A 26,380-nucleotide genomic window follows, 5' to 3' on the forward strand; every position below is an offset into this window, starting at 1 on the left:
CCCGACCAGTGAGCGCATGCCATGCATGGGTCCAGTATCGCTGCCTGCCTACGGAACGGGCCTTCCCCATGGAAATATTTGGTTCCGACATTCGTCTCACCCGATAGCCGGAACCTGGACACTAGTCTGTGTAGCGTTGACCCCATCTGCCCACGATGGCGAGCTCGTCTCAAGCTGAGCCGCTGTCAAAGCTTGATTTGCATCATGTTCCAGATGACAAGCCGGTATTTGCGTGCCACAAATGCTCCGAAGTGATCGTGAGTGCATCGCATCGTACACGTTTTGCCATCTGACCGTTCCAGGCACTGCAAGATGAGCTCGTGTCCAAGGCATTCAACGGACGGTCAGGGAGGGCATAGTGAGGTAACCCAGTGATGTCAGGCTGAAGCTTGCAGCCTCATGAATACGACCTTCAATACCAAACTAGGCAAGCGCGAACAGAGGAGGCTATTGTAAGTGCCAAGTGGAGATGATTGTCTGACCATTTCGAAGGACCGGGACACACACCGTGGCCGACCTGCACTGTGCGTCCTGCAATGCGGCATTAGGCTGGCACTACATCACCGCGCCGAGCTCCGATCAGAGGTATAAAGAAGGTGAGGCAGACGAGGTGTCTCAGCTGAAGGATTAGGCAGATACATCTTGGAGCAGCGGCTCGTCGTGAAGATCAACAATTGGTGAGGATGTTGAGATGTACGAGATGTTGTACACCGTTGTACCAGTGGTCTGTAGACATCTATCTGTGACTTGTGTTCTTTAGCCTGGGCGAGACCCGTCTATGTTGTGTCCGAACGTATCTCTCCGTTGTCAATGCATGCAGTCTCTAATGCCAAATATGAATCGTCCATGATGTAATGCTACAGTGTCTCTAACGCTCTCGTTTTCTCTACCAGACGATCTCTCCCGGAATCCATTTGTCGATCAGGCCCTGATAGTAGGGTTTCAGTTCGGAAACCTTGGGAGGTTCGTCGGATTTCGAGTAGAGGTCATAAGCTGCGAGTCAGCACAGAGTCGAAGAGAGTGCTGCTCACGATTGAATGCTCTGACGGCGGCGAGCTGAGCCTTGTCATCCTCACACATAAGGTGTTGGTAGGCATTCTCCTTGTGCCAAGGATAGAAGGAATGATATCGGATCATGCTAAGTCCTTCCTTAGGCACTAAAAGGTCAGCACGATAGCGTAGAGTGGCACTCACATTTGGATTGTCTCCTCATGACATCGTACAGGTACTCGTCGTGACCGTAGGACAACAAGACATTGTCAAGACCGCAACCGCGTTCGTAGATTCCGCACTCGGTCATCAACTTCTCATCGTGGATATCTGGGTTGTCGACGAAAGAGTCTTTGCCGTAAATGATCTTGTCGGAAAACTCGCATCCGACGACGAATGTATCACCAACGACGTCCCACTGACCATCGGCACCGAAGAAGCACAACAATTTGCCGAGATCGTGAACGAGACCGACAACTTGCATCCACTCGGGCTTGCCATCACGTCGAATGGCCTCGGCTGTTTGGAGCAGATGCTCGATCTGTCCAACAGAGGTATCGGGGTCAGACTCGTCGATGAGCGTGTTGAGCATTTCCATGGCCTCCCAGACGGTCATACGTGCGTTGACATTCTTGGCGTACTTTTCACGGATGGCGAGGTTGTAATTGAGTGTCTGCTTGGTGTGTTGTTCCTATAGAGTGTCTCAGCAAGGAGTCCATGAGTGAGTGAGTGACCTGCTCACCTTGTAGAAACCCTTGACACGGTCACAGGCATCCTCATAACGTCTAAAGTTGTCCTTGTCCTTCTCTGCATCAAATTTGCTCGCCTCGTCGTATTTGATCTGATTAACATGATCAATCTCGTCACCAATGGCCTCGACCTGAGCGGCCTTGAGCTTGACAAAGTCGGTCACTTCGGGTGCGTGCATGATGAAAGATAAGTGGTGGCAAGAAACCGAGTTGTGAAGTGGCCGTTGGGTGTAGGTCTTTGGAGAAGAAGAGGTTGGGCGTTGATCCTTTCTCTTCCTTTTATTTGGAGCGAGCGGGCCGTCCCTCCGATAGCGGACTCGGCAGACTCGGGCCCAACACAAGAAACAGGGGGAGGAGGAGGGGGCAGGAGGAAAAAAGATCCACCGAGGGTATCCGATTCGGACGAGACACAAGTCCGATCTCGGAGCTTGTGAAAGGTGCCACATCGAGGCAGCTGAATGTCGCGTGGTGCACGTGGTTCCCGCGGGGAACGTAGCGAGAACGCGTTTGCTTTTCTCTCGAGATTTTCGCTTTGGGTGAATGACTTTTTACGCGTCACTCTTTGCTTTCACAATCCACTGACCATGTCGTCGATTGTCGCAGGACCCGGACCAGAAACACCTCTGCCCCTCAGTCCGCTGAAGCAACTTCCCACTATGGCGCCATCACCATCGGTCAAACGCCATAATGACCCTTTCCTGGACTCTGCGTCCAAGAGGTCCAAGCTAAGCTCTACCCCCTTGAAGATGCCAGCTATTCCTACCCGCGCTCTGACACCATCCACGTCCACTGCGGCGTACTCGTCGTCTCCTCGACGTCTCGACTCGTCGCCTACCGCTGCAAATGTACAACCTATAAAGCACGTCAGGATCAAGGACATTGCCATGGAGCCCGTCACCGTAACTCCTGGCATGGCCATAGTTTTCGGACGGCATCGACACACACATGATGCGAACCGCACGACAGAGCTCCGGTCAACCGTTCCACCCCATTTGCGCCATCTCGTCTCTGACATCGACTCGCCTGCGACTGTGGTCTATCTTCCCCGATTTGCGCGCCATGCGTCTCGAGTCCACGCCGTGGTGGAGTATCTCGAGGACAATGATGTGCTGCGTGTCGTTGTAGTGGGTCAGAATGGTCTGAGATTATCAGATGGACACCGCATTCTGCCTGGACAGAGATTCGACCTGCATCGTGAGGATGAGCTGGAGATAAGCTTTTATGGAGCGGCTGTGCACCTTGGATTTCCGCACGAAACGAGGGAGAGATTGTTCTCGCCTGAGTCTGAAGCGTCATCGCCACAATCATCCTTGCCGCCGTCGTCTCCACCATTACGACGCGGATCGAGTCCGCTGTCTGAGGATGAGATCTCAACCGCGGCGATGGTCCTCGAGTCGAAGCCATCCGTTTCGCCTAGAATTGGAGGGCCTGATATCGACTCAACACTGCCCCTACCAGCTGGGACCGACTTGCCGGCCCTTCTCGCCTCTACCGTCGTATTCTCAGGATCGTCCAAATTGAGTCTGCCGGATCTTGTCAAACACATGCTGGAAGTGAGTCAGAGGGCCGATATGTACTGACAAATCAGTCTCAGCCTAGTCTACGCGAGCAAGGGAGTGAATCTCAGTGGGAACACTGGTGCTCAGGAGTGCTCGACAAGAACGCCATGTTTGGCAAGGTTCAGCGTCACGGCAAGGTAAGTCAGAGACCTGGGACTTTGCTAACGACAGGATGCATCGGGCAGACCTTTGTTACCGCACTACTTTTACAATCCCGATTTGGATACCGACCTATCGCGTGCAAAGGAGCTTGGGGGCTTGGTCCGACCTCTGCGGACTGTGCAGAGGGCAGGAGGCAAGGCTATCGACTGGCGGCCAGTCGGTGGAGGAAGGAGGCGATAAGCCTGGATTAAGCTACGATCCATCCGTCGCTCTGGAATGCGTGTATGGTGTCTTGGGTTTTGACATTCGGTACGAGGACGTAATCCGTATTCCTGGATTGAGCAACGTTCATGCATTTTACCTACCAAGTGGATAGGACGAAGACAGAAATACCGGCGGCTTTCAGCGGGCGTGTGAGCTCTGCCATAATGCCCACAAGATTGAAAGGGAGCGGTCCGCGAATACGAAAGGCCGTCCAAGGGCCTTCGGTGTGGGGTGGGGTAGGCAGTGCTCCGGCATCGGCAGAGTAGACCACGCTGACTTCGTCGGGGATGCAAGTGACGCTGAAGAATGAGCAGTCATGAGAGGGTATCTGGGTGCCTGGGGGATACTGGGCTAGATGAAGCTGATGGTCAAGCTGCACTAGATGCAGATAATCCGCCGATTTGTCCATGGCGTGTGATAGAAACGGGCGAGAGGAGAGGAGATGAAGAAAAGCTTGAGATAAATCAAGCGGAGATCGCCGCCCGGATCTGTACGTGGCCCTGGCCATGGTCAGATGGCCGGAAAGGGTATTGGGCATGCTGCAATCACTTTTTGGATCTACCTGCACCATCGTACTCAGCATGCACTTCTCAGATCCAGCAGGAAAGCATCGTCAACCACAGACATGGGTCCCATGGCCTCCTCCCAAGGACTATCAATTAGACAGCAGGCCATGGCGATTGCCGCCACACAGACCGATGATCATTTCAGGCATGTCCGGATCAGGGTTCACAGCTGACAGATTAGGTGCCGAGTTAGTGGACCCTGAGCATGGTGAAACGGTCAAGGGAATGGACATCAGGATTGAAGACGGCAAGATAGTAGAGATCGCGCCTTGCGAGAGCCTGTCGGGGTACAGAGATCAACGCAATGCGACAGTAATTGATGCCACTGGACTCTACATCTGTCCAGGGCTCATCGATTGTGAGTGAGCGTTAGTGTGTGCATTGCTGAACTCCAGGCCATGTACATATACTCGCAGGTCTGGGCACTGCTGAGGACGAACCTGGTACGGAGATGGAGAATGATCTGAATACTGCGCTAGGACTTAAATGTGGGCTGGGATGGAGTAGTGAACTGACTTTCAGACATGTTGTCGAATGGCTTTACAACCGTTCGTGACGTCGGCGGGGCCACGGCTAAGCACCGTTATTCTACCGAGTCTTGGCTCACACCTGGGCCGAGACTGTTTGTGGGAGGGCCAGTTATGTCCATGACCGGGGGGCATGGTAAGAGCTTTGTGGGACGGTACTGACCTCAGGCGATCACCGATCACAGTTTGACATGCTCTCCACCAACAGCCCATATGGCCAATTCTACAATGGCGGTATGGAGCATACGAGCACGATCGCCGATGGGGGTGAGTGAGAATGGGTAAAGCGAGCTGACGGATAGTGGACGAGTGTCTCAGAACCGCACGCAAGCTCATGGCAGCCGGCGCGGATCACGTCAAGATCTGTACTTCGGGTGGTGTATTGTCTCCCTATGACAAAGTCGAAGCGGCTCAATATACTGTACCAGAGATCAGGGCTGTCTGCGAGACGGTCAAGGCATTGGTGGGTTTAGTCTCCCTGCTCGCATTGACCGCTAAGGGTGGCACCCTCACCACAAGCCACTGTAACAGTGATTTGGGCGCGAGGAATGCTATCGAGGGAGGAGTAGGATGCATCGAGCACGGCGGCATGCTTTCGAGAGACACCCTTCAATCGATGAAGGAAAAAGGTATCCATTTGGTCCCGACCTTGATCGTTCAGGATGTGAGCGTTGGCACTGTACTCTGCTGACCCCAGGCCGTTGTCAACGGTCCTCTCAGGCCGTATGTATCGAAGCGGTCCTACGAGAAGGCAAAGACCGTGGCTTCGCATTCTGAAATCACGATGAAGGATGCTGTGGAGATTGGAGTGAATATCGGTTACGGGACAGATTACGTCCCGATGTTCCAGCTCGCCGAGTTTGACCTGCGAGCAGCGTTCCTGCCATCAAAAGAGGTACTCAAACATGCAACATGCAATGCAGGTGAGCCCGGGGCGTAGTCTTGGCTGACATTAGCCAAAATCCTCGGAATGGAAGGCAAGCTTGGATGTATCAAAGAAGGCGCGTTGGCCGACTTTTTGCTCCTGTCGGCCAACCCGATCGACAATGTGAAGATCCTCAACCGTCCGGACAAGCATCTCAAAGCGGTGGTCAAGGACGGGCGGTGTGTCAAGTCGAGTGTCAAGGGGCTGCCTGTGGAGGTAGAGTTATTCTAGTGTTTTGTTTTTGTTGTCATTATTGCAATTGGTACGGACGTGATTTGATTGCCGATTGTTTATGCCACCGCAACCGTATCGGGTCTCCGATGACGTCTGTAACATCTACTTTCGTCTTCAGACATCATGCGCCTGGCCTCCTTGTTCTACACCTTTGGCCTGGTTGCCACCACCCTCGCCGCTCCCCTCGACACCCAGCACACACTCGACATTTGCCCGCAGCTCAAGGTCAAATGCGTCAAGGACGGTGACTGGCAGCATCCGATCGGCGAGCTTGGCAAGAGACGTGGGTGATCTGTCAGATCTCGCTGAACTCGTTCTTAGCCTTTTGCAGGGAAGGCTTGCGTTGCAACCAGTGTGACATTGCCAGGAACAGTGGGTAATCGCTCGTTTCTTGCTCATGACGCAGCCCGCGAATGTAACCGTCTCTTCGCCGACTGTGACAAGGCTTGTGAGGCATACGGTCCGATCCCTTTCTAGTGGACGAGTTCCCCTGATCCACTGCCTCGCATGCCCCATGCATCGAGTCAGCTCGTGGGCATTCGACTGACACTAAATCCTTTCCGCGGTTTTAGCCTGATACCAGGGAAAACATGAGATCCAACATGAGACGTGGGATGAACGAGACATTTTAAACATGGCTTGGCCAGGCGAGGCAGAGCAGGTATATGAATAGAATACGAGGTGCTTGATCCTCCCACCATGCCCTCGGATTGACATCCCCTCTCCACTCGGTTGCTGGCAACCATGCACTTTTTATCTCTCGCCCTGTTGCCCTTTGCCCTCGCTCTTCCCGCTCAAGTCCCCATGATCGTCCGAGATATCATCGATGTCGACTTTGACTCGTGCAGTGCGTCCAATTCGGTCCTCAACATTACCATCTCACCGTGTGAGGTGGGCAATGGGTCGAGAGATGATCCGTGTCATTTCAGTGCAGGAAGGTGAGAGTCCGTGTGCTAGGATCCTCTGCTGACGACTAGCAATTACACCATCACCCTTACCTACGTCCCGCCCAGCAACTCGTCGGCGCCTCGTGCAAATCTCGCCGCAGAGGATCCGGCGGGATCTGGATACGCCTACTCGGGGCAGAGCTTTGTGAGTGGGGATTCCGCTTCATCACTGACAGCCAAGGGTGCATGCGAGTATACCGCTTGTCCGATAGAGGAGAATGTCATCTCGACGTATACCTACAAATTTGTGACTTTAGATAGCGTGAGTCAACCCGCTCCCTTCACCTTCGCTCAACCTCAGCCATTCAATCGTCTCACCTTCAATACCACGGACGGCCTTGAAGGCCCGTCCCTGATGTGTGCTTCTTTTCCAGTTGTCTTGTGAGTAGCTTTTGCGGCTGTTGTTGACATCATCAGCGTCCCACCATCCTCCAGACGGTCGATGCCGAGGTTACCATTCGGGGGTCTTGGGGCGAGGGAGAGGGAGTGAGAGTGGGCGCCAGGCTTGGCCTGGGTTGTCTGCACGAACCCACATGACTTGATATGACTTCTATTCTTTTATGGAGGGTATGCATACGCATTCGTGGCATGCTGAGCGAGTCTGCCTCGAGCGGGTTGGGAGAATTCCTGTATAGCTTCATCGTGTTGCAGTTTCTCAGGAGTCCAGTGAAACGCGTGGATGCATCGCGATGCATGGAGGAGGATGTCTAGGCTAAACGGCCTTACAGTACGCTGCCCGAGCTCTTCCTGGGCCAAGAACAGGGATACGTGGAAATACTCCAAGGCGTCCTATGGCCCGTCATAAACCGGAACCAAAATTTCACGTCGGGACTGTCTTCTCTGTTCACTTACAACACCATGGATCAAGTAGGTCAAAGTTGTGCACATCGGCTTACCCCCAGGACGCCTTCAGGTCACTGTTGTCAGCCCCTCGAACGGGCGAAAGCTCTCGACGCAATCTCAGCGGCCCGCCTCCGAAGCGAGGTTGGGGTATCAAGTCCAAATCCGGGAAAGAGTGAGCTGAGTCCTTGCTGCGGTTGCTCATCCCAGGTACAAACCCGAGGTTCAAGATGAGAAGCCTTCCTTTGCCCCGAGGGCGCAACAGAAGAAGCAATCACAAGAGAAGTACAAGGACCGTGCAGAGATGAGGAGACAAGGCATGGATGACGAGTATAAGCCTGTGGAAAAGCTTTTGGCGGATCTGGAAGAACGGGCGAAAGACGCTGGAGAGGATTCTGCGCAGGTCAGGATGACCTCATAATCGGAGCTGACTAATTACAGCTTGACAAAGCCCGCCAATACCTCGGGGGAGATGCTGAGCATTCGATCCTGGTTAAGGGTCTAGACTTTTCGTTGTTGGCCGCCAGAAAAGCAGAGATTGCTCGAGAGAAGGAGGAAGTGGCGGACGATGAGCTCGATGCTCTACTGAGTCGTGACAAGCTCGAATCTTCAAAGGCACCAGTGGAGAAACAGGAGACAATTGGCAAAGGAGTAAGGTGATGTCAAGGACTATCTGACGGCCTACAGTTCAAATCCATTAATAGGAAAGAGGAAGAACCGAAGAAGAAGAAGAAGAAAAAGAAGAAGGTTGCAGAGGGATCGGCCAGCAAGGATGGTGCTACAATCCAGGACACGAGATCTCAGGCAATTGTGCGTCCTGACAGTCCGAAGAAATGGCTACCGAGCCCTGCACCGGCACCGAAAGCGATGACGCCAGCTCCCGAGCCTGAATCCGAAGACGATATCTTCGGAGACGCCGGAGATTATGATCTGGCTGCTGGCAGGGCGGACGACGAAGACAGCTCTGCCGATGAGACATTGGAAGAGCCCAAGGAGGCAACGACTAATGAGGCCGGTCGGCACCGCGGCAGATCACGCGATAGTAGTCTTCATCGCGATTCCTCCCTGTACCAGCGCAGGAACTCTGTTTCCAGCGACAGACGCCGAGACCGTCCCTACAAGGACTATTACGAAGGGCCATCTCGTCAAAGATCGCCGTCACCTGATCGACGATACTCACGCTCTCCATCGCCCTATTATCGTCGCCACTCTCGCTCCCCATCGTCCTATCGTCGCCACTCTCGCTCGCCGTCGCCATATCGTCGACATCATTCCCGTTCTGTATCGCCTGATGGTCATTCAGCCCCATACTCCGCTCACCGCGCTCATCCTTCACATGCGTACGCCCGACGCAAGCATCGCTCACCATCTTACTCTGGCTCCCCTCCTCCTCGCCGACGCTACTCTCCCTCGCCACGTCGTCGACGGTCCACTTCCCCCGATCCAAAGCGTCGTCGCCGCTCTCCTTCGCCGCGTCGCCCTCGTTCCCGCTCTCCATCGCCCATGTTCGATCCGTATGCGATTCACTCTCGCTCCCCTACTCCATCCTCTGACGAAGGAGTCTTCACCGGGAAGCTTCAACCTCTCGCCTCATCTGCCATTCAAGATGTGAAAGGTTTTCTCTCCGCCGACGCGGATGCCGCCAAGGCAGAGGCGAAGAGAGCGCGGAAAGCCGGATGGCGTGCGAGAGAAGGTCTCGCTCCTCAAGAAGGAACCGAGGGTCTTATCAAGAAGGATATGAATGAAAAGCAGAAGTTGAATCGAGACTACGTCGTATTGATGAACAAGATGAAGAAGGGCGAGGAGAGGACAGAGTGATGCATGATGTGTTCAGTGCCCTGTTGATGCAACGCTCTCATGGCGAGCTGACGGAGCCGGCATCACGCAGTAAATGTCAAGATGAGCTTCAGCCGAAATTTCAGTTTACAATGATTCATATACTTTGTGATATCTACATCACAACGAAGTAGCCTGGCTAGCTCAATCGGTAGAGCATTCGACTCTTATACTGAGCTCGCAAGAGCGGTTAGGAGCTTGAACCAAGTCACATCGAAAGGTTGGGGGTTCGACCCCCCCGTTAGGCTCATTCTTTTTGCTCCTCTTTTTTCCTTGCCTTGTCGTTGTACACGTCTGCTTGAACGACTTGAAGGCGCCTCGGAAACGGGAGTGATGCATGTTGATATTCGTACTTCAGCTTCTCAGCAATGCCTGGAGCTGTGAGTGGGCTTTTCAGACTGGTGGGTGGCAGCCTAACGAGAGAGCTGAACTGGCACCTACCGAAACAAAAATATCGCGTCAGCGGAGATCACTCTGACCCTCCAGATTATACATGTGGCATTCGCATCTGCTTATGGAGTAATTCAGGATGAGTTCTCATAGTACTTCAGATCCAGTCCCAGCGCATCACACCTCGGCGTAGACGAGAAGATCTCGAAATCTGCTTGGAAACTTGGGTATTGAAACACCCTCAAGGTTTGATTCTCGACGCTAACCTGACTCCACGGTTCAATCATCCTTACCATCGCTGATGAGTTGGTGAAACCTCTCGCGTCCAAAAATGCGGTGTTTGGGTTCGGGTTGTAAGATCTTGCAAAGCTGGCCCAAGTATCGACGATGAACTGACTCATTGGGATATCCAAGCCATCACGGTCGGGCAATCCGACATATGGCATGGTCCCAAAAGTGTAGGAGAGGTCGCCGGAGTGACACTTGAAGTACTCCATTTCTGGATCGCCGTAGGGGTAAGAAGGGGTGATGGGGGCTTCGCACACGGGCGGATGGGGGTCGTACCCGTTGTAGGAACGGTTGAATTGGTAAAACCAGATGGATTGGAGGGACTTGTGCAGGGCAGCAGAGTACGCCGTGGCCTCGTCGAGACATCTAAATTCGCCGTCAGTCACCATGGCGGACGAGGCATTGTAGATGTCCAGTGTGGCATTTGGACCGCTAGGCACGGGGTAGAGCTCCAAGGTGGACGGGGAGAGCTGAGGGCCGAAGCCATTTGCGGTGAGTAACGTTGTGAGATTCTCACTCGCTGTGGGGTAGCCACCAAATGATGCGCCGTCGTCTCGCATAAAGCCCATCATGAGATGAACATTGTTGACTTGAGAGGGTTCGGTGATCTCGAGCCTGTCTGAGGTGATATACTCGCCATCTTGCACGACGTACCGCGCGACAGTACTGAGGTTGGCGAGGACAAAGGGGTCGATCTTTCTCAGACAATCTAGATGAGAGGTAGCATTGAGACATCCAGTCGCATTAAGAATGGGGTTCGCGGCGATGTCGACCTCGGCGGAGATGTTAAGATATTCGCTGTACGTTGTGGCGTACGAGAATCCTGCGAGGTTGGATTGAGGTAGGGCTCCAACAAATAGGTCCTTCGCCTTGGGGGAGGCTATCAGGGCTCTGACGGACCCTGCACCGGCTGACTGCCCTAGAATCGTCACGCGCGAGGGGTCACCGCCAAATGCGGCAATGTGCTTTTGAACCCACTCCAGAGCAGTTACTTGATCCGCCAGTCCATAATTCCCATTGGTCTCTCCATTGTCGAGTGCAAGGAAACCGAGCGTGGTGAGACGGTAATTGATACCGACAACGACGACGTCGCCTCGAGAGGCCAGGGCTCCACCGTCTAGGTTCGGATCGTTCCCTGTACCCGCCGTGAAAGCTCCGCCATGAATGTTCAACATGACGGGTTTGAGCGGTGTGTTGGAATCTCCGGGGAGGTAAGGCGTCCATATGTTGAGGAAGAGGCAGTCTTCGGATCCTACATCGGGCGATTGAACACATTCCGACCCGAATGCCAGGGCCGTCGTGTTTGTATCCGTCTCGTACACTGTCGAATAGGTGAAACGCTCTGGCTGAGCCGCATATCTCACTCCCTCAAACCTGAAGGCATGCTTATCACGGTACCCAGTGATATGCTGATCATTGGTCTTGACTTGTACTTGCCAGTATGTCGAGTTGTTCTGCATCGTCGCGGAGCTGAGAGGGGCAGAGTTGGTGCAGAGTGCCGGTAGCTGCTGGCTGGATGTGCAAGTGGCGTCTTGGAGTCCATCTGCGGTGATATTGACACACATCCCTTTTGCCCAGTACAACCCACCGCGACCCTCATACTCAAGATATGGTAGAAAGTCGGCATACCTCGCGCACCACAGCTTCTCCCCATATCGCTCGCACGCTTCCGACGCATCGCCCGCTGTCATCCCCTTGCTCAGGACCAACAACGACTCGTCACGCCACGAGGAATTACCGTACAGATCATTGTGCGTGAGGATGGTAACACTAGAATCGACTGCCGTCCATGCTCGACACGAGGCGCTGAGCAGGAGAACAAGCGACAAAGACCACATGTCGACCATATCGATCCATAACTCCATCTAGCGGTCTCTCTCTCTCTATATATACTACCGAGTAGATTACACTAGTGGCCCAAATTATCCGGGATCGACCCGAAATCACTCCGCCACATTATTTCTCCGCCTTGCGCTTCTTCTTCTTTTTCAAGTCTTTGCCGTCGGCACCACCCACCCTGCCGAGTTTCTGCCTCGTCAGCTGCATTCCCCCGACGAGCTCACTTTATTGAGCGCCCTTTGCAGAGCTCTTCTCGTCTCGCTCTCCTCAGGGAACGAGGAAATGTCAAAGTAGGTCGGTGCGTACTCTAAGAGCCACTCGGGTCGGACTTCGGTCACAGTGCGGATGAACTTGAGGGTTAGCAAAGGCAAGCGGACTGACTCACATTCGCCGTAGTAAGGACGAACTCATTGTAGATGACCCATTCCGGGGTTGTGTCGAGACCACAAGACAAATGCAATCGGACCACTTGATTGTCTTTCACGGTCAGATAGCTGCCCTTCTCTCCCTCCTTGTGCGCCACCTGCATAAAGAAACCACAGACCAGGGCTTGGCGGATATTGTTCCAGTAATTCTTGTCTTCCCACGCTGTGCTGACAAGTTCGAGATCAAACTTTTCCATGCTCCGTTTGAGCTGAGTGCGGACATTGTCCGCTTGGGTGAGAGATCGGAAGTTGAGGTAGTTTTGCCAACACCAATTCTTATCTCCTTCATTCGACTTGTACGCGTGATAAACATTGAGCAGGGTGAGATGGTCGCCATCGGGGTGAGTGAATTGCGCCTTGGCCATGTCCGCCTCTTTGCGGGCATTTGCCGGGCGCATGAACACGTTCGGAACGGAGAGCATGGCTGTCAAGCTCAACATTTCGTTACTGCAGCCGAATTCTGGCGAGACGATGAGCATTTTTGCGAGCTGCGGGTCGAGCGGGAACTCGGCCATGATCTCGCCAAGCGGTGTCAAGTTTCCATCATCGTCCAATGCTGCGAGATAGTGGAGCAGCTCTAGCGCTCGCATCACGGTTTCTGGCGCCGGTGCGTCTGTCCGTCAGCCCCGCCAATTCTGGTCACCCACCCATGTAATCGAAATGTACGAGATCTTTGATGCCCAGCTTGATCAACTCTAATACCGTGTTTGCCAGATTACTCCTCAGAATCTCTGGATGTGTCTGCTCCTCCAATTCCTTGACGAAGTCCTTTTCCGTGTACAGCCTGAAACACTTGCCTGGTCGTGTACGACCCGCACGTCCAGCCCGTTGCATCGCAGACGCTTTGGATATCGGCGAGACCAGTAGTGATTCGACTCGTATTCTCGGATTGTACACTTTTTGCTTGCAGAATCCAGGATCGACAACATAAACGATTCCATCGATTGTGAGTGAGGTCTCGGCAATATTGGTGGATACGACAACCTTGCGTCCCGGCAGATCGCCTCGAGCCGGCGGAGCAGGGTCGAAGATGCGTTGTTGTTGCTGAGGCGGCAGAGACGAGTAGAGTGGGAGAACCAACAGTGGCCCTGCCATCCCTCTCGATGCGAGTTCCTCACCCTCTGCACGAATCTTCCGGCACGCGTCCTCGATCTCTTCCTCTCCGGTCAAGAACAGCAGCACATCTCCTTCGTCTTCTGCCTGGTGTATATGCAGGACGGTCCGGATAGCCGCTTCCACATAGTCGTTCTCTGGCTCCTGAGTGAAGAACGTCTCGACTGGGAACGTCCGTCCAGACACTTTGACAACTGGTGCGACGCCTGTCGGGTTGGTGTCTCCAAAGTATTTTGCGAATTTGGCGACATCGAGCGTGGCCGACATCACAATGATCTTGAGATCGGCTCGATTACGGGCAATCTGGAGTCAGCAATGCATGCCACAAGCCACTCACATCCTTCAACAGCCCCATAAGAATGTCCGTCGCCAATGTTCTCTCGTGAGCCTCGTCAAGAATGATAGTCGAGTATCGCTCAAGCTTTGGATCATTCATGGCTTCTCTCAACAACATTCCATCCGTCATGTACTTGAGAAACGTGGTCCCCGGCTCTGTCATATCCTCAAACCGAATGGAATAACCGACCTGTTTCCCGAGTTGCACTGCGATGTCAGCCGTGTCCTTAGCACTTGACCCACCATCCATCTCATCCGCTACTCGCTTTGCCACCGACATGGCGGCGACCCGTCGTGGCTGCGTACACGCCACCATCTTTCCCCGCAGCATGGGCAGATCTGAGTAACACACGAACTGAGGAATCTGAGTTGTCTTCCCTGATCCTGTTTGACCTTCCATCACTGTGATCTGGTTCTTGCTGAAGACCGTCAAGAACTCTTGCATCTTTTGATACACTGGAAGCTCTTTCCGCTTTGCGAGGATCTTCTTGTAAGTCGCTGAAAACGGAGCCAGCTGCTTGAATGGATTCACATCGCCATCCTAGAATTGTTCAGTCGACACTCTCTCTGCCGTCACCCACCATAATATCCTTGGCCTGCTCCACAGACACCCGCCTAGGTACCAGTCCATCGAGCGGGTTTTTCACCTTGCTCCCGTTGGTCGTGCCGTTCACGCCGCAAAGATGAGGTGCCATATGAGCGAGATAAGGGTTCTCAGCCGGAGCTGTAGAGGGTCCTGCCGTTGGCATCTCTGTCTTGACCTTTTTGCTAGGAGGTGCGTCCATTGTGCAGATGCGTAAGGTCAACAGTGATAATAATCTTTTTTTCTTTTCTGGCTTTGATGCTAAAAGGTCTGAAAAATTTGCTTCCGCATGCATCACTATATCTCTCCTTCCTCGACCTCGTCACGACGAACCTCGGATGACCTTCGAGCGCGCTGAAATATGAGCGTAGCTCGGCATCCGCGGACTCACCTTTGACTCGCGATCGTCCGCACCGTCCGATCGATGCTTGCGATCAGGCCTATCCTCATCCTCTCTGCGCCTCTCCCTCCGCCTGTCGCGATCGTCATAGTCATACCTCCTGTCCTTGTCACTCTTGCGCCTATCCCTGCTGTCATGCCTGTCCTCTCTGGACCTATCGCGACGAGAGCTCCTACTAGGCTCGTCCACTTCCATGCGATCGCGTCGATCCGACTTGTCCTCTGACTCGCGTAATTTTTCCTGCTATCAGCTGGGCAACGAACTTTGACTCACCTTTTGACGCAGAATAAACTTGTCAAATGCAGTCCGACGATCTGCCTCGTCCTCTATATCCTTGTACTCTTGCAACTCTTCCATATGCGGTTTCGCCTGGTATCAGCGACGCTCCTCACCCCACTCACCTCTTCAAAGGTCATGTCTATATCAATATGCCTTTGAACCTTTTTCAACGCATACCGCAGATCATCGATTCTATGTCTCCGCCTTCTTTCTGCCCGTCTAGCTTCGTCCGCAGCAGCTGCAGAGACACGTTCCAACATCTGACGTCAGCACTCGCCCACAATGTCACTCACCAAGTCATATACATCCCTGCGCATCTTGTCCTCGACATGTGCCACATTGCCATCTTTGACCCACTTCTCAAACTCCTCCCATGATGTGTCCACCTTGACCTCTCGGTTGGTATCCTCGAGCACTTTCTCGACCTTTTCCGCCGCCCGCTCAACCTCTTCACTGATGTCGTCCACCGCGTCCATCCATAAATCCAAGGGACTAGACCCCTGAGGTCCAAGTAGGGCAAGATACCGCTCGTCATTTTTAACGAGTCTGAACGTATTCTTCCATTTGCTCGTTCTCGTGAGCTGACCCTTGGTTTGAAGTTCCTGTAGGAGTGCCTTGAATCCCTCTCTCGCTTTGCGTCCTGACCGGACGTGCTCGATGCGCAAACGTCTCCATTCCTCCTCATGATCCTGCTCCAGTTGCCTCGCGTAGTCGTCATACACTCCGAGGATATCAATCGTCTCCATCTCTTGCAGATCGCGAGATCGCCTGAATTCGTCCGAGTCCAGGATCATGTTGTGAGCTGCACGCCATGTTGTCGACACGTTGATGTCCAGTGATCGTATCAAGCTACCCAGATGCTGAATGTTACGATTTCGCAAGTCACGAGCGGATTCCTATCCATGAGCTAGATCTTGTACGACACCCACCTCTTCGCGCTGCCTCAAAGCCGTTGTGAACTCCTCCAATATCAGTATCCTCTCGTCTGGTTTCGCCTCTCGCCAATGCTTATCCCTAGCAAAGACCTCATTGGCGGTCTTAGTTGTAGAATACGACTTTATTCTCGAGGAGGCCGCAAAAAGTTTGTGAAGAACAGGCCTGAGGCGTTCTATCCTCGCCTCCTTTGCTGCTTGACGCTTTGCGACGATTCGATGGGTGTACTGATCGATGATGAGATACGGGCCGAGGACTCGCTCACCTTTTCAAACGCCTCTTTCTTCTCTGCGAGTGTGTTGAGTGCCTTGTACAATGGGTCTAGGACGATCTTCCTCATCGTTTGGTCCCACGTCCAGTTCTCATCTATCCCCTCCTTCTTGAGCAGATACATGAACGCCTCTTCTGCCTTTTCATGTGTGAGGAAACCGCCCATTGGCCAGGTGATCACTTCCTCGTCAGACGACTCATCACTGGGTGTTGGTGATCCTCTTCGATCCCCGTATCGAGCTACAGCGTCATGTCCCACCGGGGAACCAGATCGTGATCGGGGTGGACTGGGACTGTCGCGTGAGTTAGGGATCTACACCGAACTCACGTTGGCTCCCCCGCAGCTTTCCGTCTAGCCTTTTCAACCTTGTACGCCTCATCCCTTTCCACTTTTTGCTTCAACTCTACCAGCTCTGGCGGTAGGTCCCATTTGGTCTCCTTGGTCACACTGTTGACATAGTATGGTCTGTCTTTTGATGTATACTGTTTCCACTGGGTCTTGCCGAGGGCTCGCTCAAATGGTGTTCTTAGCTCGTCTGGTTTCTCCCACACCGATTGTTTCGTGACTGAGTGAGACCAGTACGTTCTTCCTTCCGAATTCTTGTGCTCTGACCATTGCGGCTTGGCCGCAGGTGATGCAGACATGATTCTGAGGCAATAATTATACTACAGAAGAGATGAAGGATGATCCTTGGACTTTTACGGTCTTTTCGTGGTTGAACACGTGGCAAATTCGCTGACGACGGGTTTCAACTGCATTGTCATTTCTAGCGTCTCGACTTTAGCATAACACAATGTCCGACTCAGGCGGTGATCAACCTTCCGGAGGCCCACGAACGCTAGACGGCCGACCGGCTGAAGCTTTGCCCGAGGGATGGGGTCAGCCTGCGCGGAAATCCGGAGCAGGCGCCTCAAGCACTGCTCGAACTGGAGGGTGAGCAATTACAAGAGGTTCACGAGCTGAGGCACAGCATCGCGACGTTGTTCAATACCGTAGGGCGGTTGATGCAAGGCTCCGCTGACCTTTAGGGGATCTCTGGCAATCGACCAACTCCTGCTGAAGATAGTGATGACGAAGACGATGGTCGACGTCGAGCGGAGGAGCTCTTTGCAGGTGGCGAAAGGAGGTGAGCGCGGTGCCGAATGAAGGCTGAAAATGACAGTGGCTTGGCGGTGACGAATCCTGATCAACCGGGCGACCGTTCCAACGACGTGGTGAAGAACATTCTCAAGCAGGCGAAAGAGTGAGCATACGCGCGTGCTTCGTCTGATGACGCCAGGGGCGGAGTTCACGAAACCAAAGCAAAGGAACGAAAGCCATTTACAGGTTCTGGCAATCGACTCGGGTCAGAAGATGATCCTGAGCCTGAACAGCCTGAACAGCCTGAACCGCCTCAAAGTGGATCTTCCGGGATGAGCGGTCTCCTCGCAGGCATGTTTGGTCGTGGCGCTGGCGGACCTCCACCTCCGCCTGACGACGATGACGACGAGGAAGAGACTCAAGTTCGTCGCTTGACGTTTTGGAGCGATGGATTTTCGATTGAAGATGGACCTCTGCTCCCTTACGATACGCCAGAGAATAAAGATCTGCTCGCCGCTATACAAGCTGGTCGAGCACCTCCTTCCGTCTTCAATGTTGGATGGAACCAACCTCTTCGCGTGGAAGTGGCCAATCGGCAAAACACACCGTATCAGGCCCCACCCAAGAAGCCCATGCAGGCTTTCTCAGGCGGTGGCCAGCGTCTCGGATCGCCCGCACCAGAAGTCGTCAGTGGAGCAACGACTCCAAACGTGCCAGGTGGCTTGGGCTCAGGCGCCACATCGAATTCATCGACGCAGGCCCCAAGCTTTTCCTTGGACTCGTCAAAGCCTACCACTAGCGTTCAAGTGCGCCTTGCAGACGGTACAAGGTGAGTACATCATCGTCCCGTGGCTCACGTCGAGGCTCGTAGCCAAGGTGAATCTCACCCACACGGTGGCGGATCTGCGAAGCTTTGTCGCAGCGTGAGTCTCCACCCCTGTGGTCGCTCATCATAGCGCTCGACCTGACGCCCGCCCGTTCATTCTTCAAACAACGTTTCCTTCGAAGGAACTCTCAGACCATGCCCAGACGGTGGAAGAAGCCAAGCTGCAGAATGCTGTGGTCGTACAGCGATTCACGTAGAGATCACAAATGTATCATATCGTCACATGTCATAAGCACCTCGTTTAGAGTGTCCAAATCGGTCGTTGAGTCCACGCGCCTCGCTGTGGGTCAATATGGATTGCACTTGGAATGTACCCACCGGATCTTATTCTGTCTCTCTTGATCCGACAGGAGCCTGCCGGTAATTCCCATATCTCGATCGTGATCCCAGATGGCAGACTTCTCAGCCTCCTCTTTCGGCTTGGACGCATGTTGATCCAGCAAAGACTTCCCACGTTGCTCTTTCTTCGACGGTCAGCGATATGGCCTCCTACCACACCCACGTTATGCCTCTCCACCTCTCTACGTATCTCCAAATCCCTCTCCCGCCTCAAGCCCGTCTCCTCATCGTCTCGCCCCTTTCCTACATCTGGCAATCGCTTCCGTTTGATGCCAGCAACTTCATCTGCGACTCGCTGAGCTCGATCCGCTGGCGTCTCTGTCCAAGCGGTACTATCGGTCTCCTTTGCCTCTGTCGAGCGGGAAAATGTGGTCGGTCTTTTTCGTAATGGATCTACAGCGGACAAGACACCAGAGGACGGCGGCAAGAGCATCCATTCTTGTCTCTCTAATTTCTGAGGCTTGGCAGCTTCCTAAAGAGATCAGATAACTCCAGCTTCCAAACTCACTTCTCGCTCTTTCGCTCTACGTTCTTCCCTCTCCATGAACTCTTGAACCGCAGACTTTTCTACACCCACGTCTCCCGTTGGCATAGGTCCAACCACATCATCATCGCTATCATCGTCATAGATAGGTCTTGAAGGTCCTACGCTGATTGAAGGACCAGGTCTCGATGGCCCAGAGACAGCTACCGCTTGCGCTTTTCGTTTAGCAGCAAGATGAGGAGGTAAAGCAGGCCCAAAGTCATCTCCTGCGTCCTCGTCCACTGGGGTAGTAGATCTCGGTAACGATGGTCCAGTCTCAGCTGAGCCCTCCGGCGATGCTGACCGTTGTTGTTGTGCTAGATGAGCCAGATGAGGTGGTAACGCTGGTCCTATTGTCATGGCGAGCAGAAGAAGGAGTCCCAAATATAGAAAGACTGCGAGAAATTTAAGCTCCAAGGAAGGTTACCTATATTTTGACCGGGCTCCGTTTATCGCAACCATTTTGCCACGCAAGCGGTGCGGTGCTTCTCACTTTGTTCACACACCTACCAACTCGAATCCTTTGCACGACAAGGTAACATCATGGTTGCTGACGACAAGAACGCTCTGGCTGCTGCTTTGGATCTCCCTCCGTCCTACGATCATGCCGTCACACCTGGTCCCAGTGAAGGCAGTTCCAGCGCGCCTTCCGCTCCTCGTGCACCGCCCAAGGAATCCCTCGTCTTCTTTCAAGCTCCAGAACATGCAGAGCCTCTTTTCGGACAACGAACCACTCCTGAGGACATCTTGGCGGATATAAAGTTCACAATGAAGGGAAAGCACCTGGTCACTTGCGATGCAAGGTTACAGAATCGTGAGCTCGTCGCCACCCGCCACCGCTCACCATTGCTTAGCCAATGTCCTGTATGATTGGATCCGTTACCGGGCGCTTCAGCAGCCCAACATGGTCTTGCACTGCTCTGGTAGACATTATGAAGTGCCTGAACGCGATGAGACGGTCACGGATCGCGATGGCGTGAGGTCTCGCCGCAAGGGACAGCCAGAACAGATTGTCGACTTTGACTTTACAGTGGGTCAGACAGTCTGGCCTCGCTTATCCCACAGGTTGATCTAGGCTCGGTGTACAAACATCCAGACAACACTGCTAACATCCACATCGACACCGTCAGATCGGATCGACCGACGGCGCGGGGAACACATGAATTGACCTATGCTGCTTCCTATTCTCAAGTGGGGCACAGGGATCTTTATGCACCGCTGTTGGGTCCCGTGGATGCTGGTGCCGTTGCCGACTCTTCCTACATCTCCATCTGTAAGGAATGGGTGCCGTGGCGATTGTTCCGAGGTCTTCCGCCTTGGAAAAGGATGGAAGACACAGTCGAATTCTGGGAACAGCGAGGAAAAGGCAAGCACACGGCGAGGATTGCCCTACGAGACGATGGGTTCGACCCTGAAGCGGATACTCGACTCGATGGTGATGACACTCGTGCCACTTTGAAGCAGTGGTGCGAAAAATACACATCCGATCCCTCTTGGCTCAAGTCTTTCGTCGTCCCTATCTGGCTATGGGGATGGAACCTGGAGGCGCTGCAGACGGGTGGGTTAGAGTCCCAAGACTTGAAAGCTGATGGGAAGCTATTGAGGGCGCCATCAAGTCTACGGGATACAACTCGAACGATGTCAAAGTTCAGTTTGAGCTAGAACAAATCGTCATCGAGGTACATCCTCCCAATCTCCTTAGTCGAGCGGTAAACACTGTGAGTCGTACGTGTGCTTCGGCCCACTGATTATCAGACATGGGTCTACGTGCTTCTCTGGATGACCCTGCTATACCCTCTCGTCTGGATCTGGCAACGCATGCACACTCTCGGCGGAGGTCCATACCAGGTCTCGTCGATCAATTGTGAGTCGACTCGCGTGTTACCCCGGCTTATACCCCGAGACGGCCTCAAATTCTACCCGCCTCTACCATCGACGTTCCCTTCAGAGACTATTGAAGCTGCTCAGGACAGACTCGGTGGCATGTACAAGCTACACAGTGAACTTCCCAAGCCCGCTCAATTGGCCTACGGACCGCTCGGTGTTCATTATCTCCTTGGACGTAAGGAAGGCGAATGGTTCCGGGAATGGGAAGAGAGAATCCGAATGGGCGTGAGAATGAGGTACAGAGGTGCTCTAGAGGGTGGCGGAGAGGAGGAAGCCGGCGCTGGGTTGGATGGATATTGAGCTGTAGATTTCGTCGTAACCCTTGCCGCCACTTTCCGGCACGTTCCGTAGGAAAATGATTCCTATTTTTTTCGGCATGAAAAATCCCATTCTTCATCTATCTCTACTTGCAATCAACTTTCACCATGAAGTCTCGACCAATGTTCCTCAGGGCTATGCGCCAGCGCAGTGCGCTCATCTCACGACCCGTTGTACTTCGGCCGGCGCTCTTGGCCCAGGTTCGACCTCTGTCCTCATCCAGACTATTGTTGAACGATTCCCGGCAAAAGCAGGAATCAAAGCAGCAGCAGCAACAGCAACAGCAACAGCAGCAGCAGGCACCTCCGGAGGACAACGCTCCTCCTCAGAGTCCATGGAGAGCGTTCATCAACACGTTGAAGGAGGAGATCGAGAAGAATCAAGCATGGCAGGATAACATGAAGCACTTGGCTGGAACAGTAGATCGGACTGCCGACGGAGCGGCTATGAAGCGGGCAAAAGCGCTGTACGAAAAGACAAGGGTGAGCGAGGTCATGCTGATGTGGGGCGTAGCTGACATCGTTCTCAGATCGTTACGATGATCAAAGAGAATCCCCGACTGCAACAAGCTGCCAAAGACCTCTCAGCAGCTGGTATCAGTGTTTCCGAAGCTACAGCTCGGGCGCTCAAAGACCGAGGAGTCATCGACGCTCTGGAGAGATTGACAAATCTCGGTAGACGATTCGCTCAGCCTCTGGTGGATAGCCCCGTTGGGCGAGCGTTGATCGAGGCCTTGGACGATATTGGGATGCAGGGGTATGAGGACAAGGCGGCAAGAAGGGCAAGAAGGCAGAGACGGATGGAAAAGGCTGGATTGGTCAGGAAGCCTCGAGTGCAGGAAAACCCAGAGTGAGTGCTTGTGTCGACATTCAGGGGGACCCTTGGCTCATTGTGATAGGGCTGGGGAAGCGTTGGTCGCGACTGAGGAGAAGCCCTCCACATCCCGATTCCACTTTGTCAAATCCTCTCCTTCCTACCAGCGATTTATGGACAATTACTATGAATCTGAAGAACCGATTTTCAACATGTTGAGATCCGTTGGATCTCGTGTGGGACGTCTGTTTGACGAGAACGATACCGCTCGAGTCATCCGGTCCATTCGACAGATGGACCCAGATTTCAAGATGGAGTCTTTCCTTGTCGAGCTGAAAGAGTACATTGTACCGGAAATTGTCGACGCCTACCTCTCAGCAGACAGAGACGAGCTGCGACAATGGATGTCAGAAGCGGTGAGTAGGCTACTTGTCGGATGGATGCTGACCATTCAGCCGTACACCGTTACCTGGACAATCCTGGGAGAGTATGTCAAGCGTGGGCTTGTCTCCGACTGCCGAGTCTTGGAAATCTCTCAAGTCGATGTCCTCTCATCTGGATTCGCCAATGAGACTGTGCCTGTATTCGCAGTCATCTGTGAAGTCCAGCAAGTCAATTGCTGGCGTTCAGCCAAGACCAAACAACCTGCCGTTGGGTCTCCAGACAAGATTGAACGGTGTAGGTACGTGTTTGAAATCACGAGGGTATTGGAAGAAGTGGACAACGAGTTGACCGGCGGTTGGAAAGTGGTTAATGTGAGTCAGGCCATGCCATGATGAGGATGTGCAACATGCGCTGACCAGTAACGGGGACAGATGGTCAACAGGACTATGTAGTAATACGTTGTATCATCTAGAGTGTTTAGGTTCCTCAATGCAGCATCACCATTCGCATCCCATGTCAGCAAACGGAACCAGGCACGGTTACCAACGGGAGACATTGTACTCCCCGGGCCGCTCCACGTGGTTCGGTGGCCGGGAGGCGGTGAAAGATCCCCATGTTGGAAAATGGCATATGGTCGTCTTCTTTTTCCACCTGACCATACCATATCTCACTTCCGCATTGCTGTACATCTTTCTCTCTCTCACACAGAGGGGGCATGGAAGCACAACGAGAACAAATTCATATAATACAGCTGTGATCGAGCAGAGACGGACACACTTGGTCTCATCCCATTCCACTCGATTTTAAGGCCGTGTTTTGACCTCTTCCTCTCCTTTTCCCGCCATTCGCCATGCGTTCGATCTCTTATCCCACTCTGTCGACTCTAGCGTTGGGTCTTCTATCCTTCACATCTGCCCTGCCTACCATCACACGGACGGGCAAATACCTATATGACCCCCAGGGTCAGCGATTCTCCATCAAGGTGAGCCTTGGAAAATGGTAAACAGACTTGTTCCATTGTCTCATCTTTTTCCCGCCTTTGTAGGGAGTCGCGTATCAACCGCAAGGCCAATTAGCAGAGAACACTCAGCAAAATCAGGAGCAGTGAGTGGAATCAAAGTGTCGTCACCAGAGCTCTGCTAATCAATGTTTTCCCTGCAGAGGAGGCTTCCCCGAACCGTGAGTCACCCGTCGCTTGGACCATTCCATCTGCCCCGAAGGGTTCATACTGAAATGTTCGATCCTCGTCCCCGCAGATCATCTTACATCGACCCTTTATCATCTTCAGCCAACTGCACAAGGGATTTACCGTATCTTCAACAGCTTGGCGTCAATGCGGTTCGAGTGTATTCGGTCAACTCGAGTCTGAACCATGATGACTGCATGGACATGTTTGACAAGGCGGGCATCTATGTCTTGTAAATCTTTTCTCCTTCAAAGGGGTTGCGTTTCTCGTGCTGATGTCATCTCCAGGCTCGACCTCTCGCTGCCACTCAATGGGAGCATCAACCGAGCCGAACCGAGCTGGACTACCAATCTCTTAGATGCATACATCAATACCATCAATGCGTTCGACAAGGTGAGTCGTCCCAGCCTTGCCAAGAGGATGTGCCAAGACGTTGATGACCCTTTGTCACAGTATGACAACATCCTAGGATATACCATAGGTAACGAAGTCGTCAACCTGGCCTCCAATACAGACGCTGCGCGTGAGTCAGGGCAATCCAGCCAATACTGACTCGTTCCACAGCGTACGTCAAGGCTGCCGCGAGAGACATCAAAGCCTACCTTCGGGGCATCAATTCCACCGCTCTGGTCTCCTATGCCGCTGTCGATGGCGATGCGGCGTTCAGGAACTCGGTCGCCGAGTATATGACATGTGGTGACGAGAGCGTCCAAGTGGATCTTTATGGTGAGCGACGAGCGAGTACCCCGCTGATGGTGCCACAGGCCTGAACAACTATGAATGGTGTGGAAACGAAAACCTCAACTCTTCACATTGGAATAGCATCACCAGTGGATTCTCCGATATCCCCGTCCCTACTTACATGTCGGAATACGGGTGCATCACCAGTCCACCGAGATTGTGGACCGAAGTCCAAGCCCTCTTTGCCCCTCCCGTTTCCAACGTATTCTCGGGTGGAATGGCATTCTCCTACTTCCCCACATCGGATGGCTATGGTATGGTAACATTCTCATCGGACGGCACACAGTAAGTGTTGCAGGCGTAGCCATTTGCTGACCCGACCAGGGTCGACACGACATCTGATTTCGAACGACTGGCAAAACAATATGGCAATGTCACTCTCCCCACCTCGCCAACCCAATCCAATTCGCAATCAAGCACTCTGCAGTGCCCTGCCGAAAACTCGACGCTCGAAGCGAGCTCGGACCTGCCGCCTACACCTGATGCCTCGGTGTGTAATTGCCTCAATCAGAACGCATTCTCTTGTCGAATTATTCAGTCGTCTGCCAATCAACCAGCAATTGTTGGCGAGCTGACCAAGTGAGTTCACCTCGGTAAGACCTCTGTACTGACGTCTTTAGCTACGCTTGCTCACTTCTCGGCTCGTCCGGTGCCCAAGCCTCCTGCAATGCGATCGCCGGTAATGGAACAAGTGGTACATACGGAGAGCTGTCTTTCTGCTCTCCCGCCATCAAACTGAGCTACGCCATGTCTGCGTATTACATGTTCAACCCCGTCAGCACCAGTTGCGATTTTGGTGGAAACGCTACATTGTCTCCGAATGGTGAGTGGTCGTCCTTCGAGCCAATGCTGAATTCAATAGCACCAAATACACCTCAAGACGCTTCAAGCGCTGCAGAGTCATGTCTTGCTGCTGAGCCCTCGGGCGGAGTGTTCACGCCATCCGCCACGACCTCTTCGGTTCAAAACACTGGAACATCCTCGTCCTCGCCGAGTCCGTCAAGATCAGGATCTGCGGGTCTCAGAGTCAAGCTAGGAGGAGGAGGCATGGAATCGTGGTTCGTGGGAATCGCAGGTGCCATCTTAGGTGGAACCTACCTCTTGATATAACATCACCACCGTTGGGAGGATTCATTCGGACATTTATCATTCCCTTCTTTGGAACACTGTCACACATGACGACCTGTTCTTCTTTGTCGCATTTGTCTGTTTTCATTCATCACGTATAATTCCTTGTGTACTTGTGTCGTTATGAGATCTGATCTTGCATTGTTGTCCCAATTACAAAGCCCGAAGGGGGAAAAATGAATCTAAAGCCCCCCCCGGAGACCGTGGTGATAATTATATTTTTATAACAATTACGTGCTGCACAGCATCGATCATTTAGACCGCCGGCTCTTGTCATTGACCTGTAAGACATCATCTGTAGAATTCCACGTGGAGCGGCGAGCGAGGCTACCTGATCGACAGCGAAGCCGCTTTCAGTGTCAAAACCTATGTGTTCCAAGGACCCGAAGGCACTTGTGTAATGATCGCCGGTCGAATGCCCGAACCCCGCTAAGTGGACCCATTAAAATCTCCTATATCCCCCTATCTCGGGGGTCCTCTGGTCCATCAGATCTACAGAACAATGTTCAGCATTTCATCAGGAGCAGTCCAAAGGCGTCTCGGAATGAGTCCGAATCCAAGCAATTTCAGATCACGTAGTGAGTCGGAAGATTCGGTCTGACGTTCCTCAAGTCGGAGGGGCTTGTTGACACGTTTCCCTATTGCAGCACGCATATCCTTACCTAAATGGTACCGATATTGGCCAGCTGGGATCCTGCT

The 26,380-nt window shown here is 53.1% G+C and overlaps 14 protein-coding genes and 1 non-coding gene across 15 annotated transcripts; 10 read left to right on the plus strand and 5 right to left on the minus strand.

Annotated features, from left to right (window-relative positions):
- Positions 1-155: 155 nt before the first annotated feature.
- BD324DRAFT_649052 (yippee zinc-binding/DNA-binding /Mis18, centromere assembly-domain-containing protein) lies at positions 156-631 on the plus strand (the record flags this gene model as incomplete). Its single annotated transcript, XM_022017930.1, has 4 exons — positions 156-257; positions 303-358; positions 396-452; positions 493-631. The coding sequence occupies 4 exons, from the start codon at positions 156-158 to the stop codon at positions 629-631; spliced, it is 354 nt and encodes a 117-aa protein (XP_021872816.1).
- Positions 632-797: 166 nt separating this feature from the next.
- On the minus strand, positions 798-2,038 carry BD324DRAFT_587761 (myo-inositol oxygenase). The gene is made up of 4 exons (XM_022013757.1): positions 1,733-2,038; positions 1,195-1,681; positions 1,032-1,157; positions 798-993 (listed from the first exon to the last, which is right to left on the minus strand). Exons 1-4 carry the CDS (start codon positions 1,916-1,918, stop codon positions 887-889), a joined length of 906 nt encoding a protein of 301 aa, XP_021872817.1. The 5' UTR covers positions 1,919-2,038; the 3' UTR covers positions 798-886.
- Positions 2,039-2,290: 252 nt separating this feature from the next.
- Positions 2,291-3,787, plus strand: BD324DRAFT_617972 (hypothetical protein). The gene is made up of 3 exons (XM_022014976.1): positions 2,291-3,292; positions 3,328-3,435; positions 3,470-3,787. The coding sequence occupies exons 1-3, from the start codon at positions 2,324-2,326 to the stop codon at positions 3,638-3,640; spliced, it is 1,248 nt and encodes a 415-aa protein (XP_021872818.1). The 5' UTR covers positions 2,291-2,323; the 3' UTR covers positions 3,641-3,787.
- A 414-nt stretch (positions 3,788-4,201) lies between these two features.
- On the plus strand, positions 4,202-5,972 carry BD324DRAFT_300090 (amidohydrolase). Its single transcript, XM_022012424.1, has 9 exons — positions 4,202-4,375; positions 4,412-4,588; positions 4,626-4,718; positions 4,753-4,893; positions 4,926-5,024; positions 5,060-5,220; positions 5,257-5,421; positions 5,455-5,680; positions 5,714-5,972. Exons 1-9 carry the CDS (start codon positions 4,246-4,248, stop codon positions 5,911-5,913), a joined length of 1,392 nt encoding a protein of 463 aa, XP_021872819.1. The 5' UTR covers positions 4,202-4,245; the 3' UTR covers positions 5,914-5,972.
- A 293-nt stretch (positions 5,973-6,265) lies between these two features.
- Positions 6,266-7,303, plus strand: BD324DRAFT_617990 (hypothetical protein). The gene is made up of 4 exons (XM_022014977.1): positions 6,266-6,854; positions 6,894-7,008; positions 7,045-7,125; positions 7,165-7,303. The coding sequence occupies exons 1-4, from the start codon at positions 6,661-6,663 to the stop codon at positions 7,246-7,248; spliced, it is 474 nt and encodes a 157-aa protein (XP_021872820.1). The 5' UTR covers positions 6,266-6,660; the 3' UTR covers positions 7,249-7,303.
- Positions 7,304-7,537: 234 nt separating this feature from the next.
- Positions 7,538-8,407, plus strand: BD324DRAFT_300137 (hypothetical protein). The gene is made up of 4 exons (XM_022012425.1): positions 7,538-7,878; positions 7,934-8,102; positions 8,145-8,354; positions 8,391-8,407. Exons 1-3 carry the CDS (start codon positions 7,722-7,724, stop codon positions 8,206-8,208), a joined length of 390 nt encoding a protein of 129 aa, XP_021872821.1. The 5' UTR covers positions 7,538-7,721; the 3' UTR covers positions 8,209-8,354; positions 8,391-8,407.
- A 1,265-nt stretch (positions 8,408-9,672) lies between these two features.
- BD324DRAFT_t9 lies at positions 9,673-9,787 on the plus strand. The gene has a single exon. It is a non-coding gene; the product is annotated as a tRNA-Lys (tRNA).
- A 247-nt stretch (positions 9,788-10,034) lies between these two features.
- On the minus strand, positions 10,035-12,296 carry BD324DRAFT_300541 (hypothetical protein). The gene is made up of 2 exons (XM_022012426.1): positions 12,281-12,296; positions 10,035-12,245 (listed from the first exon to the last, which is right to left on the minus strand). Exon 2 carries the CDS (start codon positions 12,080-12,082, stop codon positions 10,064-10,066), a length of 2,019 nt encoding a protein of 672 aa, XP_021872822.1. The 5' UTR covers positions 12,083-12,245; positions 12,281-12,296; the 3' UTR covers positions 10,035-10,063.
- An 853-nt stretch (positions 12,297-13,149) lies between these two features.
- On the minus strand, positions 13,150-15,025 carry BD324DRAFT_300909 (P-loop containing nucleoside triphosphate hydrolase protein). Its single transcript, XM_022012427.1, has 7 exons — positions 14,905-15,025; positions 14,512-14,867; positions 14,463-14,471; positions 14,174-14,402; positions 13,932-14,137; positions 13,411-13,897; positions 13,150-13,220 (listed from the first exon to the last, which is right to left on the minus strand). The coding sequence occupies exons 2-7, from the start codon at positions 14,806-14,808 to the stop codon at positions 13,204-13,206; spliced, it is 1,245 nt and encodes a 414-aa protein (XP_021872823.1). The 5' UTR covers positions 14,809-14,867; positions 14,905-15,025; the 3' UTR covers positions 13,150-13,203.
- On the minus strand, positions 14,783-17,124 carry BD324DRAFT_617994 (hypothetical protein). Its single transcript, XM_022014978.1, has 8 exons — positions 16,724-17,124; positions 16,391-16,688; positions 16,122-16,352; positions 15,486-16,088; positions 15,315-15,452; positions 15,187-15,282; positions 14,905-15,153; positions 14,783-14,867 (listed from the first exon to the last, which is right to left on the minus strand). The coding sequence occupies exons 1-8, from the start codon at positions 17,038-17,040 to the stop codon at positions 14,811-14,813; spliced, it is 1,989 nt and encodes a 662-aa protein (XP_021872824.1). The 5' UTR covers positions 17,041-17,124; the 3' UTR covers positions 14,783-14,810.
- BD324DRAFT_617998 (ubiquitin-related domain-containing protein) lies at positions 17,117-18,572 on the plus strand. Its single transcript, XM_022014979.1, has 7 exons — positions 17,117-17,329; positions 17,367-17,388; positions 17,425-17,522; positions 17,559-17,639; positions 17,676-18,305; positions 18,340-18,399; positions 18,433-18,572. The coding sequence occupies exons 1-7, from the start codon at positions 17,190-17,192 to the stop codon at positions 18,557-18,559; spliced, it is 1,158 nt and encodes a 385-aa protein (XP_021872825.1). The 5' UTR covers positions 17,117-17,189; the 3' UTR covers positions 18,560-18,572.
- Positions 18,573-19,730, minus strand: BD324DRAFT_618007 (hypothetical protein). Its single transcript, XM_022014980.1, has 4 exons — positions 19,210-19,730; positions 18,865-19,173; positions 18,681-18,826; positions 18,573-18,642 (listed from the first exon to the last, which is right to left on the minus strand). The coding sequence occupies exons 1-4, from the start codon at positions 19,582-19,584 to the stop codon at positions 18,582-18,584; spliced, it is 891 nt and encodes a 296-aa protein (XP_021872826.1). The 5' UTR covers positions 19,585-19,730; the 3' UTR covers positions 18,573-18,581.
- Positions 19,731-21,500, plus strand: BD324DRAFT_618014 (hypothetical protein). The gene is made up of 6 exons (XM_022014982.1): positions 19,731-20,038; positions 20,079-20,254; positions 20,290-20,782; positions 20,821-20,942; positions 20,980-21,088; positions 21,128-21,500. The coding sequence occupies exons 1-6, from the start codon at positions 19,768-19,770 to the stop codon at positions 21,409-21,411; spliced, it is 1,455 nt and encodes a 484-aa protein (XP_021872827.1). The 5' UTR covers positions 19,731-19,767; the 3' UTR covers positions 21,412-21,500.
- A 7-nt stretch (positions 21,501-21,507) lies between these two features.
- BD324DRAFT_618016 (putative peripheral mitochondrial membrane protein) lies at positions 21,508-23,160 on the plus strand. Its single transcript, XM_022014983.1, has 5 exons — positions 21,508-21,911; positions 21,959-22,278; positions 22,328-22,658; positions 22,698-22,997; positions 23,058-23,160. Exons 1-5 carry the CDS (start codon positions 21,537-21,539, stop codon positions 23,076-23,078), a joined length of 1,347 nt encoding a protein of 448 aa, XP_021872828.1. The 5' UTR covers positions 21,508-21,536; the 3' UTR covers positions 23,079-23,160.
- A 316-nt stretch (positions 23,161-23,476) lies between these two features.
- BD324DRAFT_576990 (putative 1,3-beta-glucanosyltransferase) lies at positions 23,477-25,663 on the plus strand (the record flags this gene model as incomplete). The annotated part of the gene is made up of 11 exons (XM_022013228.1): positions 23,477-23,608; positions 23,672-23,730; positions 23,788-23,805; positions 23,883-24,044; positions 24,100-24,205; positions 24,266-24,335; positions 24,377-24,538; positions 24,577-24,838; positions 24,878-25,132; positions 25,174-25,376; positions 25,416-25,663. 11 exons carry the CDS (start codon positions 23,477-23,479, stop codon positions 25,661-25,663), a joined length of 1,677 nt encoding a protein of 558 aa, XP_021872829.1.
- Between the last annotated feature and the right edge of the window lie 717 nt (positions 25,664-26,380).

The sequence above is a fragment of the Kockovaella imperatae genome (assembly GCF_002102565.1).
Source record: "Kockovaella imperatae strain NRRL Y-17943 chromosome Unknown BD324scaffold_3, whole genome shotgun sequence".
Lineage (NCBI taxonomy): Eukaryota > Fungi > Basidiomycota > Tremellomycetes > Tremellales > Cuniculitremaceae > Kockovaella > Kockovaella imperatae.